Raw genomic sequence first — 21,105 nt, forward strand, 5'->3', positions numbered from 1 at the left:
TCTACTCGTTCTTGGTTGATGATATACTTCCTAGTGAACTCAGGCTCAAACTGCCTAGCTAGCTCGAACGTCTGACGTATGCCAAAGACGATGCTGTCTCCGTTCCTCCAGAGTTTAGCGTGCTCTTGCGCCACTCCCAAGTCGTAATCGTAGTTTTTGAAGATGTCCGTGAACTCTTGGTTGTTTTCGTAGTAGATCTGCAGAGGGATCATAGACATGACCAGATTCACGTAGCCTTCGACGTTGCCTATGTGGACACAGGTCTCCTCCGAACCGATGGCCATTTCCTCAACTGAAGCACCACTGCAGTTAGCTGCAGATAGCTGGTAAGGGAGTTCATCGAGTTCCAGGGGATTCTCTGGCAACGTTGCTGCTAACGAGGTATTGGCAGGTACTCCATCAGCCTGGCGCTTGACTGGGCCACCTAGTGGGTATAAACAAACAAGGTTAAGAAATGTTTCTATGCCTCCATTCGAGGAAGAATGAATTTCATTTTAGGTCGTGATTCTGGAAAAGGTGCATTTTAAAGACATGAAAGCTTTGTGATCTTAGTTTGAAGTTGAAATGCAGAAAATGTTAGATGATCTTAATCAGCAATGTTTAAAGGAGAATCAGTGCAGTAATTTTGGTGCAATGGGCCATTCTGGCTTGAGACTGGCTGAATCTAAATCATCCAGTCCTGAGGAATGGAAAGTCGTATTGAATGCTAAGAGATTTTATCATCTATATCTTATTTTCCCAAGCTAAAACTTCTTGCTATCTTTTGGTTATTGAACAGGAAAAGGTCTCCTTACCATAGACACTGGCTGTAGCCAGCAGAAGAGGCAGACACGCGCCAAGTAACCTTTTATCCAGCTTCATCTGTAAAGAGATGCAGTTTTCAAATGAGGGACTGTGGGTTGTAAAATGGAGAATTCTTTTTTCATTAGCAAAAAAAAAATGCGGAAATTAGGGCTTGTGGCCAACAAGAATAAAGGGAAGAGAGAGAGAGAGAGAGAGAGAGAGAGAGAGAGAGAGAGAGAGAGAGAGAGAGAGAGAGAGAGAGAGAGACTGGAAAATAAAGAAGTTAACGTCTGTAAGGTTTTACCCTACACATATACGTACACACACACACTCACATTCACACACACAAACAGGTACACACACACACACACACACGTGGGTGTGTGTGTGTAAATGTGTGTTTTATTTATCCGTAGTTTGTACATTTGCATCATAATTTGTTACCTTTTCACTGTGTTCAACACAAGCGGTCCATCCCCTAACATGGGACACACCGGTCTCACAAGAAAACAGTTAAACGTTCCTATTTCATAATCACTTCTAGTAACGTGTATATTTGCACATCATGCATTATCGTTTACTGCCGTCGGCATATAGACGCAAACAAACGCACGCTCTCATTTGTATACACACGTATGCATGTATGAATATACGGAAAATATTTCAAATACCTCGGCGAGATTCTTAATTCCTCCTTTGTGTTAGTTATAAGAGAAGAGGATCTGTCTCTCTCTCTCTCTCTCTCTCACTCTATCTCTATCTCTCTATCTCGTGTCTGAGCTTCGAATGCAACACTTGCAACCAACAACCTTGAACTGAGCCGCCTCAAATCGAGTGGGAGCCTATATATCGCCTTGCGGGAGCCCCCGACTCATGTAGTGCAACGCTCCGTCCGCTGTGTAGTGACTTCGCCCGGGCCTTCCCCAGTGTTGCTGCTTGGGGAATCTTCTTCCCCTCGTGGGGAATTCCACCCTCCCGAGGTGTTTTGGGAGAAGTTGTGTGTGGGTTATGGTGTCTTCATTGTTCACTTGCTTGAGGTTTGTCAGGATCCTGAGTGAATTACGGTTGGGATAATATGTTACTGGTTAAGTCAGTGGTTTCCAACCTTTTCTAATTCTCGCCCCCCCCCCCCCCCTTCATTGAATGACACATCCTCTGCGCCTCCCCCTCCCCCCCACTTCCTTAAACACTGTAATTTATTGACATAGTGCCACATGTGAACAATTCACAATATTATATATATATATATATATATATATAAGATATATATATATATATATATATATATTCAGTACAATTTTCATATTTGCAAAACGTTACTTTCGTTGTCTTTTATAATTGTTTAATAATTATTTCCTTAATATAGAATTTGAAATAGTCTACATATTTAGAAAACTAAATTCCATATTTATATCTGAAGTATTTTCTCAGTATTTTTACATCTGATTCCATCGTAATTAATAGTTTTCAGATATAATTATCCCCTTCATCAAGTATTTGCGGCTCCGGAAGCTCTTCGAGCACCCCCCCCCCCCAAGGGGGGGGGGGCGCGCCCCACAGGTTGGAAACCACTGGGGTAAGTCGTGGTTCCAAAGGATGTTGACCCATTTTCGCTTGCTCGACGAGTAGCTTATAAACTACTTTGTTTGTTGTTGTTCCTGGGGGGGGGGGGGGGGGGCGGCTGTTGGTTGGTTAGGAAAGCCTAACAGGGTCTGAAAAAGGTGTTACATTAGACTGATACAATCAAATTCGTTTACTTTGTCGTATCATTGTGACATTCGGTGCGTAAATACATCAACAAGCTTTGGCGACCTTTAAGAAATAGCTAATTATTATTATCACTGGCAGCCTCTATCCTGTTCTCCTTCGAGACATCCTGCGGGATGATGTCTTCGGCTGCAAAGTGAAGAGGAGGAGGAGGAGGAGGAGGAGGAGGAGGAGGAGGAGGAGGAGGAGGAGGATGTCATTACTTGATTTCACGTAACAGTAGTCCTTACATCAGGATCAATTCGTCCATGTTTGACGAACTGGCGTATACCATTTTTTTAAAAAAACTTTTTTTTTTTCTTTTAGTTTTCCAGACAAAATGTCTTTTTTTTTTTTTTTTTTTTTTTTTTTTTTTTTTTTTTTTTTTTTTTTTTTTTTCCTGACTATAACTCTCAAAATTTCAGCTACCTGCGCTAGCCACATTTTCCAACCAAATATCTTCGGAAGATAAGCTACTTAGAAGCTCTGAATAATGTCAAAATCTTCGAAGCTATTTCCTCAGAAAGGGGGAAAAATGGCTTACGCCAGTTCGTCAAAGTTTGGACGAATTAGGGACGGGTGCTTCGCGCTGTTCATCTCGTAGCTGTTTCGTCTCCTCCCAAGCATGTTTACGACGAGACCGGAAGTCTCTAATGCCATGTTCGTCAGAGAGGCGCCGAGAGGTTTAGAAAAGTTTTGAATCTTCTACTACTATAGTAGTAGTAGTAGTAGTAGTAGGTGGGATTTGGCTTTGAAACGGCTCCCTTGCTTCTTTTATTCCTCCTCTGTTTGTGTTTGTTTGAGCTTCTTCTCTCTGAAATACCACATTTCTTTTATAAAATCTGTCCTATTCTCCACTTCCTCCCTCATTAGTAATACCAATAAGAGTATATTTGCTACTAATTCCTCTTTATTTTCTTGATATGGTTGCTGCATAAAGCTATATCTATTTCTAATTTCATTGTTGCTGGGCAGTAAAGTAAGAAATGTTCTAAATTTTCATTTTGTTCCTCACAGTATAAACATTTTGTATCTTCTCCTTTTATCCTATTTCTGTCATTTAATTCTAGTATACCTAGTCTGGCCCTACTGATCAGCAGTTTTTCCAGTGTTGTCATACCAGATTTCTTCTCTTATGTTTTCTTTATATTTTCTGTAGATTCTTAACGTTGACTTTTCATTCATTTCTTTCTGCCATGTTTTTCTGTCCCAATTGTTTATTATTTCTCTTAACTGTTTGTCTTTAACTGCTTCAATTTTACTTAAGTTTATGTTTAGTTCTTTCATATACTCTTCTACTTGCATTATCCAGGGTTTTTTTTTCATACTGATCCATGGTTATCTCATATAGGAGCCTATTTCCACCATTCTTCAGTGTATGTTTCAGGTAGAATAGTTTATTCTTGATATCTCTAGATTGGCAGGAAGAGGCCCCTATTTCAGATCTTAACGCACAACTTGCTGTGTAACTTGGCGCTTTCAAAATTGCTCTATATACTATATTGTCTATCTTCTGAAATTCATTTGTTGTTTTCCTGTCAAGTTTCATGACTTCCATTGCATACATGAATGAAGGCATCGCTAGTCCTTTCCAGTACAATTTTCCTATTTTTACTCTGCTACAACTTTTATTGATGACTGCATTAGCCATATTTGCCATCTGCTTGCTTTAATTTGGCCCTTTTTTTTTATCTGTTCTCTGAAGCAATCTTTTTCATGTTGTTGATTGTTCTCCTAGGTATTTTATATTCTTAACTATTTTTATTCCTTCTATGCTCCATATTCTCCACATCATCGATACTGTACCAGTCTTTGTATATTAGTATGTTACTCTTGTCCTTGTTTATGTTTAAGCCACATTCACTTGCTGTTTCCATAAGGGTTTTTATTGATTTTGTTATTTCTTCTAGTGTGTGCCCTAGTATTAATCCGTCGTCTGCATATAATAGTGTCACTATCCTTATTACTTCATTTCTAAAACCTTTTGTTGTATTTTCTAATTTTTCTATTATCAGGTACGTTATTAATAGAAAGAATATGGTTGAGCCATTGCATCCCTGTCTTATTCCATTAGTTACATTTAGTTCTTTTTGTTCTGTATTGTTAAGGTATAGGCTTGTTACATCATTTGTATATATCTTTGCAACTGCATTATTACTTCTGCATGTAGCCTATCATCATCTGACCAATGAGCTTTTTCCTATTAACTGGAGTCAAATGCTTTTGGAAGTCTATTGATACTACAAATAATGGGTCCTTTCTTCTGTACGTTTCTTGTATGCAGTATTGTAAGATATATAAATTATCGATTCCTCTCCTTTGTGCGGTAAAGCCTGATTGCAGTTCATTCATTTTTCCTATATTTCTAATATGTTTTTCTATTTTGGTTCTCAGGATCCCCATGAAGATTTTATATGATGCATTTGTTAGAGCAATTGGCCTTAGATCTTTGACTGTGGGGTTTTGTTTTTTGGGCGTAAGTGTTGTTTTTGACTTAAACCAGCTTTTCTGCGTTTTTCTGCCCTTCAGTATATGTAAACATTCTGCCAATTCTTTTTGAAGGTTGTTACTTTGTAAGAGTAATTTGAACAGTACTGGCTTCATTCCATCTGGGTCCGCCCTGGTGCTTTATTGTCTTCATTTTCTCACGTTGATTTTTTACATCTTCTTCTGTTATGTTGATTTCTTCCATGGGTCTAATCTCTGTCTCTGTTGGGTCATACACTCTATGTTCCCTTAAAGATATATGGCATTTCATCTGCTGTCCTAATCTTTTCACTATTTCTTCCAATTTCATGTTTGTACTGTTCTTTCTTGCTTTCATTCCATATCTCTCCTATTTTGTTTTCTTCTTTTTGGTATATTGTTTCCCGAATTTTACCAGCTCTTTCCTAGGGTTTCGTCCTTCATCTCTTGCTTATTTTCATCGAATATTCTTATCCATTCTTTTTCTGATGTGGTCTTTCCTCTCAGCATGTCTATATATTCCCAGATTTTCCTGTGTCTATTTTTATCATTCATTATCTCATTTCTAATCTTTTCTTCATATTCTTCATATGCTTTCTTTATTATTATCTGTACTTTTTGTTTTTGTTTAAGATATGCTTCTTATAGTATTTTTTTTCTTCTATTTCTTGTTTGCTTTCCTTTTTATTTTGTTATACCATTCTTTGGCTTATTTCTTTCTTTATTTCTTTGGTGACCCATACTGGTTCTATTCTTCTTTGCTTTCCTGTCTTTAACATTCTTTTGATTATCTTCTCTATGTTATTTGTTTTTGCTTCGCTCATTGTTTCTTCCAACTGGGTTAGATCTCTTTCTGTCTTGTTGGCTTACTTTATACTCTATATATTCAAGGTATTTCCTGGTAGACTCTTCTGTAACTTTCAAATATTTTGATTCTTTTGTTTCATTTCTGAATGTTTTCCTTACTTTAGTGTTCATTTTGAATTGGACCTTTATGAGGTTGATGGTCTGATAGATCATATTCATATTTTCCCTCATCTATCTCCATACATTCATAGTTTTATACATATTTTGGTTGCCTAGGGCAAAATCTATAGCACTGTTCTGATCTCCTCTACTCCAGGTTATCTCTCCTTTGCAGCTGGGATCTCCATTTAATAGCGTTAGGTCATATTTTTTCCATTAGGTCCATAAACATATTTTTCCATTTTGATCAAGTTCTTGTGTCCCTATGAAACCTAAATGCCCATTGAAATCCCCAAGGACTATCACAGGCAGGTCTGTGGATTTTTCTATGGCTGCATGTAAGGCGCTTATTATTCGTTTATTTCTTTCTTTATCACTAGTTGACATGTAGACCAGAATTATGTTGAATATTGCTGTTCTGTAATTAACCTTTACTATTAGAATGGCTTTGTGTTCCGACTTTTCTTTTTCCATCTGGATCTCTCCTTTGGTTCTATACATTATTAGTAGGCCTCCTCCTTTGGTGTCGTCTTCATCTCTCATTGAGTCTACCACTCTGATGCTTGTTGGGAATAGCAATTTTTGTTGTTTAAGGTGTGTTTCTGTGATGCACATAATTGTGTTTTCTTTTGTTATCTCCACTAGCTCGATTATTTTTGCTTTTGTCAGTCCTTGGGTGTTTATAAGCTTTATTTCAAGATTTCTTGATATATCTTCTGTCTTGCTCACTATTCGGCCCCTCTTAACCGTAAGAGTTTGTTTTTTAGTTCCGTTCATTTGGACCAAGTCGTAGCAGTAGTAGTAGTAGTAGCAATCAGGATCTGCCTCTGAAACGACTCCCTTGCTCGATCGGTTTCTCCATTGATTATTATGCTTGATCGCATTCCTTCTCCACAACAAGGTGAGAAACGCATGCACAAGCAAGAGCCCGTGTTTCCGTGCGCCCTCAAGGCCAAGTTGATACAACAACAACATTAGCAACAACAACAACAACAACATCAACAACTATAACAGCTGCCAGGTAAAGAAAGACCGTGACTGAGCCCCGGTGAACGAAGTGGGAAAATATAAATAGCGCCTCGGGCGAACTCACTCTTCATTTTTCCACGCGATATATATTATAGGTTATTTTTCTTTTTTGGGGGGTGGGTGGGTGTTGGGGGTGAGGTTTGAGGTTTTCCTGGAATGGAGCCGGAGGATTCTGTCACTGATCTAGAACCCTTGATCTTGACCTTCTTTATTCATCTTTATTCATCTTGTACTCAGCGGCTGGACGGCGTGGCGCCAGCCTGCATCGTCGTCACCCGGGTTCTCTTCCAGGGGCATCTAGTAATTGACCCTCTCTCTCCCTCTCTCTCTCCTTCTCTCTATCATCTCTTATCCTCTCTCCTTCTCAAGACATACCATGTTGTCAAAAAATAAAGAACAATGAATTTATTTGCAGGCAAGTGAATCAAAATCCACCCCCCCCGGGGCCCCCCGCCCCCTTTTTTTAAGATAATACGAGACAGATATTAGATCCGTATTGAATGAAAAAAAAAATATAACCTTGTCTCATTTTTTTTCCACTCCGTCCGACTCCAACACATCAAGAAGGTTATAAAATATGACCTGTGGATGCCATCAAGTCCACTGCATCGGTGAGGCTGGGTAGAATATTCTCGTATTCTCTCAAGATTTGTGGATGATAGTATGGCGTCCTGGCTTTCTTTTCTCGCGTGACCATTTTTTTTGTGTCACCAACATATGGCATACATGTGGATTGATCTCTTGGTATAAATACCACCTTTTCTGTAGCCTTTCTCATTCGTCTACCGGAAGAGAGAGACAACAGTCTCTGAAATATAGTATTGTCTCTCTATATTTTGGCGTTTTTATGGGCTCCTTTTATTAGATGTCACAAACAATTGAAAATAAGTCAGAGGCCGGAAGTGGCGGTGAACAGACCTCAGTATGAAGCACTGGCTAGAGGAGCTCTAACCCGTATTCCACATGTTTATGATATGTATGCGATAGGTTGCCAACGTGTGTCCGTGGCATACTTTTCTGTAGTGTGGAAGCACCCTAATGGAATGTTGCTTGCAAGTGAATTGTTTTATCTACAACCAAGGAAATCAGTTTTTTTTTTAACTGTAGTTGTCATTTACCATACGATGGTTTGGCAAACCTATTTTACGCTGATTTTTCGTAATGGAATAAATTCTATTGGTAGGACTGAAGGGAGAGGGGGGAGAGAGGGAGGAGAGACCTCCCAACCCCCGTCAATCCTACGTCTGCTTTTGTGCAGACCTAATCCCCCCCCCCCCCCCCCCCCCCCCCCCACCCCCCCCCCCCCCCTTTTTGTTTACGCTTGTAACACAAAGGAACACTTTATAATCTCGGAATACAACTGCTGCAGGATGCAAACCGACTCTTTTTCGATGAACGTATTGTTACAAGGATTCCACTGGAATCCTTTGCAAATACGAAAGGAAAAAGAGGCAAAGAATACTCTCTCTCTCCCCTCTCTCTCTCTCTCTCTCTCTCTCTCTCTCTCTCTCTCTCTCTCTCTCTCTCTCTCTCTCTCTCTTATTCAGCAGTTGAACCACACCACCGAGCTACAGTAATTTATTTAGCTCCGCCAGGATTAATAGTCTGTATTCATAATGAATTTTAGATTTTATTCATCAAAACAGACTGTTAATCATTTTGCAATTGGGTCAATAAAAATTGATGGAGATTATGACAAAATTTCCATATTTAATTTTCAAAACTCAGTACAAGGTTAGCATTTGGCAAAGATTAGTTGTCTCGTTTTCAACATGACGGTGATGTGAGGGCGATATGTTGCCGACATGCTTTTGATGTGTTGGTGACAAGTTATCGACATTTTACCGACTTATTTGCTGTAGTGAGGATACAGGTAGTCTTACTCTACATTCTATACATATCAGGGGTCAAGTAGTGAGGTCACCATTTCATTTCAATTTGCAAGTGATGTCCAGTATTCCACACATTCTGCCGTCAGTGCACCTCACGTGGTGCACTGCAAGCATCATTACCTAAGGGTCTTTGCAGCGTCCTTTTGGACCCTAGCTGCATCCTCATTCATTCATTTTACTGTACTTCCGTTCCTATTATCATCTTCCATAGAAGAACAGGATGCTCCGACGTGGTAGTCTTTGCTTCTCTCTCTCTCTCTCTCTCTCTCTCTCTCTCTCTGTTCGAAAACGAGATGTACAAAACAAGAAGAAATCCAATGCAGTATTTTCTCATCCTCCTCCTCCACCTTCTTCTTCTTTTTCCTCACGACAAGGAAATCCCTTCGAGCGGAGAGGAGAGGAGTTCCCAAGGCGGCAGCAGCAAAAACAGATGATAATGACGTCAGCGTCCTCGACGATGACGTCACGGAGTCAAAACGTTTCGCTAACACAAATTAACTGTTGCTGCGTCGGGCTCTCTCTCTCTCTCTCTCTCTCTCTCTCTCTCTCTCTCTCTCTCTCTTCTAGCGCGCATCTTGACTTCTAACTTCGTTAGCAATATGAAGTCTGGTTTGGACTTCAGTTTAACCGTAGTCTAGTTTAAAATAAATATATTCCTCATTAAAAGGTGCCCAAAAAAACTATATAATATAAAACGTTTAACCCTAAACCTTGCCAGCGGGTGTTTATAGTCTATAGAAACGACAAGACAGTGCTTGAATTTTTTTTTATCGAGGATGAACCGCACGTGCTGAACACTTCCGCATTAGCTGCTCCATACGCCTACATAAAAAGGCTCATGAGAAGTCTGTCGAACCTCCATACAGATAGTACATCATCGTATTCTTACAAGAACTTCCTGTCAGGCAGCTCTCTCTCTCTCTCTCTCTCTCTCTCTCTCTCTCTCTCTCTCTCTCTCTCGTTCGCTTTCAGCATCGATCGTAAAAGCAGAAGAGTTTATCACTTGTTTACATAATAATTTTCTTTTCTCGTCTCCGGGATGACATAAGGCGAGGAATCCCAGCTTCTGCTGAAGTGTTCATTCCTAGAACTCTCTTTGGGTAACCCTGGCTGAGAAGTATTCAATTTGGGACGGTTCTTGGCCCTTTTACAGAATGTATTTGAGAGAGAGAGAGAGAGAGAGAGAGAGAGAGAGAGAGAGAGAGAGAGAGAGAGAGAGAGAGATTTTCTTTTTATTACGTACGTAGTGACATCCAAATGATAACATACGTTTAAGGTCGTTAAGAATTGACAAAACTTCATACGTGCTCTCTCTCTCTCTCTCTCTCTCTCTCTCTCTCTCTCTCTCTCTCTCTCTCTAATACATTAATAGCAGCGAATGTTGTCTCTGTTTATCAGAAGACTTTATAGGGAGACAATTAAAACACTGTAGCAATGACGGTTTTTTTTCTTTTTTTTCTTTTTTCAATACCTCCCCTCCACAATTCAATCACATAGACTTAGTATATAGTCCCGACTCCGCAATAGGCCTATATTATCATCTTGACGTCAGAGTGAACAGAGATATGTGTAATTATCAATAATATAATTTTTTTTATATTTCACTTCAGGAAAATTTTATCAGAGCGGGAATAAAGATGCGATGATAGCGCAGTTTCTAGGGCGAACAGTTGCCACGTTTGATGAATTTGTTTATCTAACCTTTACAAGAAGTTAGCCTTCTCATCGCTTTATTTCATCTAAATCAAATTATTTTTCTTGATATGCTCCATCAAGTCCATTAAATATTTTTTCGCCTGTAAATAAATGAAAGAAATATATAAACAGTTTCATTGGTTACCGAAGTTATATCAAGATATTAGGCAACGCTGCTTGAAGCCTCCGGGACTACTCGACAATCTCCAATCCTGTTTGTAGTAGAAGTCCCTCATTCCAATCAATCGATTCGACAGAATCATGTTCATATGAACGAAATTTCCTCAGGAAAGAAAGAAAGACGTCCACAGTTATTCATTAAAAAACACAGTAAAATCCCAAGGGTTTGTTCCCCTCAAACATGACGACGGTAATGGGCTGAGAGAGAGTGGGAACTCCACCAATCAAACGGTTTTTCCTCTTCTTTCTCCTTCAGTTCTGTTATAATTCCTTTGGCTGCATATTTATGCACACACACACACAAACACACACCCTAACTAACCAACTAACTAAATAACTGTTTCTTACATCAACTGGAAGCATTGTTGAACTACATTACATACGAGAGGAGCGGAATTTCCAAACATGCTGCACTAGCGCATGTTACGTGATCATTTATATTCTTTAGTCATTTTTAGGTGATTAACATGCTTTGGAGAGAGAGAGAGAGAGAGAGAGAGAGAGAGAGAGAGAGAGAGACCCGCAACTGCGTAGTGGTGTTTTTTTTTCATATGCATTTATGAATACCCTCAATCAACTACGTTGCCATAGACTTATGTCCAGCGCTATTAATTTTTATTGCGTTATTGTTCGCTCAATGTTATTATATTCTTGATGAAATTCTAATTTTGATGTTAAATTTGCATAAACGTTCAACTTTAAGTTACGCAATGATATTTATTTTTATTGTATTTGCAATCACTAGATGCCATTGGTTGCTAATTTGCAGAAATTCAATTTATTTAAATACTTCAAACTTGATATTTTAACGTAGCGTTATTTAATCGAGTAATATAATTATCTTTTATCCTAGAGTTGACTAACCTTAGTCCTATATCTTTAAAGATAGGGATGAAGCGACTCGCAAATCATGCTACAATGGCATAATTTAGTTCGTCATCCAAATCAGATTTCCCCGGGGTAAATACCCCGTGCGCTCCCAGTACGTCTTACTCGAATTATTTCCGCCACAATTCAAATCTGATTATTTACATCGATTGCAGAAAATATGCGTCCGTAATATTTTAAATGTTTTTAGGTTTGGAAGGCAGCTATAGCTTCTAGACCTAGGCTGAGTCCGCGCCACTGAGGATTGCACTGTTAGGCTAATAATACGTCATAGGAGAGAAACCGAATGAAAGAGATCATTTGCGTCTTATGATGATGATAATAATAATAATAATAATAATAATAATAATAATAATAATAATAATAATAATTGTCGTACAGATTGAAAATAGTCCATAAAAACCTTGTGCCACCATCCGTGGTTAGGGACCCAATGGGCCAATATTGACAGATCAGTCGTGTTCTTCGGCCTATTGCTCCCTGGTTACATTTCATAACGTGCAGCTTAGTCCAGGCAGAGACCTAATATTAAAGACCGTAGGTTGGTCATATGGCCGGAATTGCGATAGGGTCATGGATTAGGCGTTTGTGTCCACCACTATATTTTTTGTTGGTTGACCAAACGGCTCTTCCTCAGGGCAAGAAGGACGCGATTGCAACGGACACTGATAGGGTAGGTCTAGTGCCAGGGGTTCTTAAGTTAAATCCTAGCCTTTTGGAAGACTCCAGGCCCCCAATGAATTGGCCAGTATGGTTCCATATCCCCTTTGCTTAAGTCCACTTAAGTCCTGTTTGTTGACAGTATAGCTTAATATACTTAGTTTAATACATACTTTGGGTATAAATAGCTAGGAATAGAGTATACAAGAAAATCAAAAGCATTTACAGTTTTATGTAGTTATTATTCACAAAATGTGCCCATGTATACATTGACACATTAAAATCAAATATATGCAAATATACAGAGCGGCTCTCTAGGAGCAAACAGGCAACTTGTGTGTTTAAATCGCGCGGGAAAGGATGTTTTGTTTATTTGTTAAACCTTTCGCAATCGTCAGATTTTCTTCTTTTTCTTCTTCTTCTTCTTCACATCCTTCGCTGTGATATGGGACTGGTGCTTTGTTGTTGAGAGCAAACAAAACTGAAATATCACACCACTCCAGGTTGACATTTTGTCGTTGTGGAGGGCGGGAAAAGTTATTCATTGCATGAAAATACAATGGACGTTTAAGGATGAACTGTTGGTGCAAAGCGAAGATCAAATTAGTCTCTATGTTTGGGTAAAGAATTTTGGTATAAATCAATCTTGTGTCTGTCGTAACGTCAATGGAGTGATGTACTTATCTTCATATAATACTAGTTATCTAACTACATATACGAGTAAATATTTAAGTAGACTAATAGCTGATAAATAAACGGAGATATACTTAATCCATTCAAATTTCGCATGGAGATTTTGTTCCTCATGTCCAGAAGTCTACGAGTTTTGAAATAAATTCCCTTGAATAAGAATATGAACACGACTCATGTTTTACTGTTGTCAGGAGTCACACCGACGATGGTCGTAGTCTATCCAAACCTCACGCTTGATGCTGCATCGGGAAGGGTCGGTGTTGTGACACTTTTTGAACCCTTTCCTTTTGATATTTTGAAGTAAATGTTTCAGTACTAAGTAGTCCTCACGATTGTCTTGCTACATGATTGTTGCATTGGATATCTTGGGTCTAAGGAGACACAATCACGTACTGTAAAAATTCTAATATTCATCTTAAAGCTACATTCTCCATATGATAAAAAATTTTTTAGACCTAACTTTCAGTTATCATACCAAGATTCATGCCGTAGAAAGTAAGAGAAAGTAAGAAAACCAGATTTTTCTTCTAGAATTCAAACGTTGGAACCAAACACGTCTCTCTCTCTCTCTCTCTCTCTCTCTCTCTCTCTCTCTCTCTCTCTCTCTCTCTCTCTCTCTCGTTCACTTGGAGAAACAACCCAACGTTTCATTTTTAGAATACTCGCAGCTTCCAGGTCTTGCTGCAAAGCTGATTTTTTTTTACCATGGAAGCCGGGTGAAATTATAAACGATCGCCCCCAGTACCCACACGTCAGTTCGGGCCGCTAAAGTCTCGGATTTTAGCGCCCGGAGGGTCATTCATACCGGTTTAGGCCGAGCCAAAGCGAACAACCAGATATAACCTCATAATCCCGCGTTATCCGCCTCTGCCATTTGCACATATTATCCGATGCTCTCGGGAAGAGAGAGAGAGAGAGAGAGAGAGAGAGAGAGAGAGAGAGAGAGAGAGAGCTTTCATGATAAATAGTAGCGATAGTCTTACCGTGGAAGCCAGCTTCTGAATGAGCCTAATAAAGCAACTGCAATCCAGTTTTAAGAGAGGTAATCGCTGAGAGAGAGAGAGAGAGAGAGAGAGAGAGAGAGAGAGAGAGAGAGAGAATGCTGTAATGATTAATGACAGCCTTGTTTCCAGTCATATTTATCACTGATATAATCCCTGCATGAGCAGCATGGAGGCAGTCTCTGCTCCCTGCCACTACTCACCAAAATAAATTAATAAAAAAAATTATTATTAGCCGGGAGAGACGATAAGATTTGGTTTTGGGGTGGGGGGGGAGGGTACGGGTGGGGGGGGATGAGAGAGCTCCATTCACGCTCGTTTATATTCGCGCTGAAGCGTTTGCATGTAGATGTGCTCTGCCGTAGCTCTGCAAGTGAAAAAAGATGAACCATTTTAACAGGGTGCGGGCTTTCAGCCCGCTGGTGCTGCATAACTCCCAATGTCTTTAACGTGATGTGCGTCTCTCTCTCTCTCTCTCTCTCTCTCTCTCTCTCTCTCTCTCTCTCTCTCTCTCTTGTGCTCTTTGCTAACTTAAGGAGAGACACTCGCCGTAGATCACAGTAAAATATTTTAAAATACCAATCGGCTCTCTATTACGACCAACCGTGATTAAACATCAGGAATAAATTCAGGGGTTAGTGCCGTCAGTGCACCTCACACTGCCCACTGTAGGCATTACATAGGGTTCTTTGCGGCGTCCCTTCGGCCTCTAGCTGCAACCCCTTTCGTTCCTTTTACCGTGCCTCCGTTCATATTCTCTTTCTTCCATCTTGCTATCTACTTTTTCCTGACAATTGTTTCATTGCTAAATGACCTCATGTGTGCCAGCGCTTGGCCTTTGGCCTGAATTCTATATATACAATTTCATTCCACTCACAGCTTACTCCAACCACGCCACCCCCCCCCCCCCCCCCCCCTCTCCGTGCCTTCTCTGCCGAGTACAGCCCTGAAACCGAATATAGAATTGCCATACACTAATATTCAGTTTAGTACAAAATGCTTGAATATATAAACCATTTCTTTTGTTTTCAGATATTTTTATAAAGATATAATCTGTCTTTTTTTTTCAGAATATTCATGTCTTTATCTTGAATGTGTAAATGACAATTTTTTTTAATTGTTCCTTGAAGTGTTTAGCAACATTTCTACCTTTTTCTCAAACAATTTCCTGATTAAATGAAATGAATGCAGGCTTCTTTTCTGTCCAATTTAATGCGTAACTAAGACACTGCCCTTCTTGTGGTCTGCTGTAGACATAGTACATAACCTCCATAATATGTCTTGCCAATGACTATGGTAACTCTGGCTTAAGTTAGTCGTTTTTTCACGGCATTCCATTCTGTGAAATCTTTGCGACCCAAGGTTATGACCGCAATGCCTGTTGTATTTAAGAACTTGTAGTCTATGAAAATGATCACGAGAATAGTGATTGTAAGCTTAATACGTCATTTTTAAAATTATAGTTTAATCTGAATAGCTTGGCATCCTTTTTGTTCATGTGCTATTTAAAAACAGAAGTGAAAGGTAATTATACTTTTCCGCACGTTAATATGCGTAGCCATTATGAACGCTTTGTACTGTATGTAACTGGGATGCATTTATAATTCACTCACCAGTTCTTTATAGGCGTATATTTGTTATAATCAATACTAGGTATATATATTTATAGCCATAGAGGTTCTTTTCCAAGAAATTACTGAACTCATCTAGACGATATATGATAGTGTCCCGGTAGTATAGTAAATTGAGCAGTCCAAAATGAATTATATTTGATTACCTAAGTGCTCTCGTTCACATTTTGTAGGACGAACGAAGCTTAATCTTTGTAGATCAGAAAAGGAAAGATTGTTCCGTAAAAATCGCCTTTTGAGATTAGATTTGTGTATCCTTGAATTATGATTTTCTATGTGTAAATAGTCATACCAGAGAGAATGGTTTTAGGGGTTCCTTAAATAAAATTGTTGCTCGTTTTTAAGCTTGAATATCGTATTACTGAAATATAAATTTAAATGACTGTGATCTGCAAACTGTTTTTAAAACTTAGATGTATTCGCATTATCCCATCTACGTAGTTATTTGTCACATTCACCCAGATGGGAGCTATATTAACGACAACAGATTTACTCCTCTGTTTCTTCAAATCCCAAGTTCTCTAATTTTAATGCTGCCGAATAAAACAAAAATTCGAATAACATTTTTCAAATATCTACAATTTGCTTGTATTTTCATAGATTTTGAGCATTTAAACTGATATACTCGAGTATTCAATATACAAGCAATAACGACAGGTATTGATATGGCTATTCAAACGCTAAATTTTGCGTATCCAATATGTAAGTAATTATGGCAGTCATTTTATGGCCATTCAAATGCTAAATTTCGCGTCATCTGTCCAAGTAAACCTCCCCCAACTGTCATGGCGTCGTTGGAAGTATGCTGGTGGGTGGCCACTCTAGTAATATTTTTCTTCTATTATCAAATTCTGGCGCTAATGTTTGTTTGTTTTGGTTTCGGTGAACTTCTGTAGAATGGTAATGTATTTTTTAATGTTTGTCCTAAATCCAGGTGAATTGTTTACCTTTATTTTGTTTATTATTTACAGAAGCAGTCCGCAAGGACGTAACCGTGGATACGATATCCACTAGGGATTGGGGGCCGTCCAATGTATTTCGCCGTGTTTAGCTACTAGGTATACCTAGCCTAGTACCTTGGAGGAATAATTCCTCCAAGGCTAGTACTGGCCCCTGGGGGTATTAATTACAGTCGTCCGAATAAATATCACTTAAAATTCGTGTTCAGTAGGTAAAACTGCATAGAAAAACCGCAACTACCATAGTCTAGGCCGCCGTGGATACTAGGTAGGTACCTATACTCCGTTTTTTTTTTTCATCTGTCCATCCGCCAATGGTGTTTGTGTATGGTAACACTGCGTCCCGGTAAATAGTTACGCTGTGTGTAAGTGTTAGGTTAGATATAAAAGGATATCTGGGTGTACATTTGCAACTGAAAATGTGTTTTAATAATTTACTGAATGCGAATTACACCGTTATATTCGAAATCAGGATATTATTATTATCGTTTGAATGTAAGCCGAATGTAACTATCTAAAGCCCGGGACGCAGTGTTACCATACAAAAACACCACACAGGCGGATGGACAGATGAAAAAAAACAAAAAAAAAGAGTATTAGTAGTTAACGTACCCTAGATCTACCCTTTGTTAACCTCATAGCTACTACTAGTAGCTACCTAACTAGGTAAGCTAAGGCTCTGATGGACCTCATAGGATACCTAGGTAGCTAGGCTAAGGCTCAGATGGACCTCATAGCCAAGGCATTGATGGACCACATAGGCTAGCTGAGGCTCTGACGGACCCCATAGCTAAGGCTCTGATGGACCTCATAGCTGAGGATCTGATGGGCTGGCATTCTGGACCTCATAGCTAAGGCTATGGTGGACCGGATAGCTAAGGTTTTGATGGACCTCATAACTAAGGCTTTGATGGACTTCATAGGTAGTCTAGCTAAGACTGATGGACCTCATAGCTTAGGCTCTGATGGACCGGGCTATGAAAGGCAGTTGTGTTAATCAAAACAGGCCGTAAGGTACTTTCCACCCTCTCTAACAATTGATTCATACGGTGCGCACTGTGATGTTTTCCTCCTGTTACACCTTTCAAACTTTTTACTGTCAATTTCCGTTTCAGCGCTGAATGCCCTCATACCTAGGTCACAGTGGTTCCTCTTTGGCCTAAATATTACATTCAGTTCACATGTGATCAAGCAATTGTTCAGTTGAGAAATGTCACAGCTTCTATATAAGTTAGTAAATTTTCTAATATACTATTCAGCTAGCTAGGCTAGGTATTAACATTTAGAGAATTCGAGCAGTTTTACCGTACCACAAAATTTTGGTTTGCCCAGGTTGTCATATTGGGTGCAAATTAATCAGTAGATTCCATCTAACAGTAGCCTGCAGATTTGACAAATCAGGCTACTAGTGGCTTGTTGGTTTTGTTTGGGATGTAAAGGGTTGCTGAGAACTTCACAGTTTAAAATACAAAAAAAAAGTTCCGCAGAAGACTATTTTTGTTGTAGGCTACTACAGTGTTTCGTTTGAATAAACTAACCTACATCAGGGATGTATAGGATATCCCTATTTTTAAGAGGTGAACTAACCCAGTCTGTCTGAAACCTTACTTTGATCAGTTATTGCTGTTTTCTGGCCAAAAAACCTCAACAGGCCAAAGGAGGTAGGCCTTACCCAGCTGTGGCCAATAAGAACCACACAGAAAAAAAGTTTTATAAATGGCATCATTACGTAAAGTATGATAAATTGTAAAAATGTCAATTAATCCAGAACTGTTTGTAAGAGAGGCATTTTAAAGGAAGACCCCTTTGTGATTAACTTTACTCTACATAGTGCAGTCTCAGTATTGTAGAGCTTGTATTTGGATAGAAAAGTAAATATTTAATATCTTACATTTTCTAAGCCACTTCCCTTATCTTGATCAATTTGAATATCAAGGATTTTCCCCCTTCTCTATCAAGGCCTGATAAGAATGTTTAATTTAGAATGAGATAAACTTCAAGTGATATCACTCAACATTAATTTTTTTTAATGGAAAGTTGTGTTTTTTTACTTCTGGTAGCCAAAGGATTGCAGCAACCTAGCTGTCATGAGACCTGGATAATGGAGTCATGACCTGGTCTTATTCCTAGTTAGCAAAAACTGTGATTTTGTATCTAAGAAACAAAAATTTTAAATACATTATTGTTGTAAATGTTTGTACTGTAGTTGAGTCATAGTTGGCACTTTTAATGTTTTTTCTTCTCTTTCTACAGGTTTCTATGTAGTCAACATACTATAAGAAAATGCTGTAATTCAGTATAGAAAGAGGACTGGGTCAGGAAAACGTGTTACAAGAAGGAAGCATTGTGATACATTTTTGTAGTTAATGCATTTCAATACTTAGCAATAATGAGTAAGAAGGACAATGAAGCCATGGAACGAATTCGTTCGTATATGGAACAGCAAAACAGACCTTACAGTGTCAATGATATATTCATGAACTTGCACAAGGACATTGGCAAAACAGCTGTACAGAAGGCGCTTGATCAGTTAGTTTCGGTAAGTACATACACACTAATGATTTATACCAGGTAGATGTGAAGACACAAAGTCAAAATTAAGGCTTGGCATTAAAAACCCATCGGTTATTGTACACTGGTTATGGATTATTCTTTTATATTCCTTGTTCCATTTAGAAGTAAGCTGATACTGAGTTAACTAAGTTGCTGTGGTGTTGTAGCCAAAATTTTTTTTATCTATTATATTTAACCTTTTTTCCTATTGTAGGGTGGAATGTTGCGAGAGAAATCGTATGGCAAGCAGAAGGTCTATGTTTATGAGCAAAGTCACTTCCCCTCATTTGATGAGAATAAGTTGAAGGAATTGGACAACGAAATTGCTAAACTGAATGAGTCCGTCAAAGAGAAAGAGAAGCTGAGCACTGAAGCGGAAGCAAAGCTTAGAGGTCTCAACTCCAGTCTAACAACTGAGGAAGCAATGAAGAGAATTGCTGAAGTAAGTGTGTGTGTTTAATTCTTGTTAGTATTCAAAATATGCCAGAATTTGTCTTAAAAAAATAAAATAAAAATAAATAAATAAAAACTTAAAAGGCTCTTAACTTGCAGACCAAATTTCTATAGAAGAGGATGCTCATATGTGGGAATGGGAGGAGGTTACAGATATAAAAATATATAAAAGTAGAGAATTGAGTGAAAGTTTTTAGGTGAAAGTGGCTTGTTTGGGCAACTTTCTCAAGTTATTCGTCAAACTAAAAACATTCTGAAACATACTGGCATTTTCTACAGCCTTAATCTACCTGTTGTAGATGTAGGTATGTGCAGTAGAAATGTGTTTGCAAATTTTTTCTTCATAAGACTTTTATTTCTACATCCACTACAATAATTGTATCAGATTTATTAGTTGTGTTAGTGCCCCATGTTGCTGTAATTCCCCAAGGCAGCAGTGCCCAGGTAATACTGCATTACCATTTATTACCACCAGTACATTGGAGGGTCTTTTGATCATTGCTAGGACCAGATGAATCCATTGGCTGTGGGATGGACAAGAGCAGTGGAAGGTTGATGTTTGCAAAAGCAACATGGGCAGAGTTTTACAGAGACCCTTCGCATTGCATAACATTGAAGCAAATGATGTTGAACAAGAGTGGTCTTTTGTATTTTTGGACTAATGCATGGTATACATTTTGCTGTCTCTTGCTCTTAATAATATTTTCTTTGTCACTTGATATGGTCAAAATGAATTCTAAAAGTTAACTGGTACATAAATATTTTTGCTTCCAGTTGGAGGAGGAGATTTCAACATTGCAAAATAAGCTCACTAACTTACAATCAACAACCCAGGACCTTAGTTTCCAAAGAGGAAAAAGAGAAGATTGAAGGTGAAAGTGACAACATGAACAAGATGTGGCGTAAGAGAAAGCGCATGGCCATGGACATCTTGGATGCCATCTTAGAAGGGTATCCAAAGCCAAAAAAGGTCTTGTTCGAAGAAATCGGTGTTGAAACAGATGAGGAAGTTGGAGTAGCGTTAAAGAAGGTCTAATGTTTAGTTTCATTATTGTGTTTATGTTGATTATTTGGAAATTCCTTTATTATACAGTATATTTTTATATGGAATAAATGAAGAATTTGAATTGTTGATTTTTTTATGTATGTATAAGGATATTCTTGTTTAGGGAGAGAAAAAAACAGGCAGCTTCAATATTCGGGACATAATAAAAAGGTGGGGGAATAGCATGGCTTAGTATTAGGTAGAAAGCAGACTTTAATTGAATGGTAATGTTTTGGGTTAGTGTATGACGATAGAGTCAGACAGAGTCGAATATTTAATTATTAGTGTAAGTTTGTTAAAACCAGTACTTATCAATAATCAGAATTGGGGTAGTTTGTAGTGTTTAGCTTCTGCCTTTTCTCCAGTTCTGCCAAGGAAGGCTGCGTGTTTTTATTGAGAGAATCTGTTTGATATTGCCAATGTTTTCACCACTTATTACTACTGTATTATAGTTTCTAACAACTG

General features: G+C 38.6%; 2 protein-coding genes across 3 annotated transcripts; one reads left to right on the plus strand and one right to left on the minus strand.

Annotated features, from left to right (window-relative positions):
• LOC135214332 (uncharacterized) lies at window positions 1-1,671 on the minus strand (the record flags this gene model as incomplete). 2 transcript variants are annotated; one of them, XM_064248532.1, is given in 3 exon segments in its annotated part: window positions 1-424; window positions 795-861; window positions 1,455-1,671. In XM_064248532.1, coding segments are annotated over 2 exon segments (491 nt in total), but the record flags the coding sequence as incomplete, so codon positions are not given.
• Window positions 1,672-1,763: 92 nt separating this feature from the next.
• Window positions 1,764-20,722, plus strand: LOC135214334 (homologous-pairing protein 2 homolog). The gene is given in 5 exon segments (XM_064248534.1): window positions 1,764-1,784; window positions 18,843-19,128; window positions 19,357-19,584; window positions 20,370-20,414; window positions 20,416-20,722. Coding segments are annotated over 4 exon segments (639 nt in total). The 5' UTR covers window positions 1,764-1,784; window positions 18,843-18,978; the 3' UTR covers window positions 20,632-20,722.
• The last annotated feature ends 383 nt before the right edge of the window (window positions 20,723-21,105 follow it).

The sequence above is a fragment of the Macrobrachium nipponense genome, chromosome 45 (assembly GCF_015104395.2).
Source record: "Macrobrachium nipponense isolate FS-2020 chromosome 45, ASM1510439v2, whole genome shotgun sequence".
NCBI classification, from domain to species: domain Eukaryota; kingdom Metazoa; phylum Arthropoda; class Malacostraca; order Decapoda; family Palaemonidae; genus Macrobrachium; species Macrobrachium nipponense.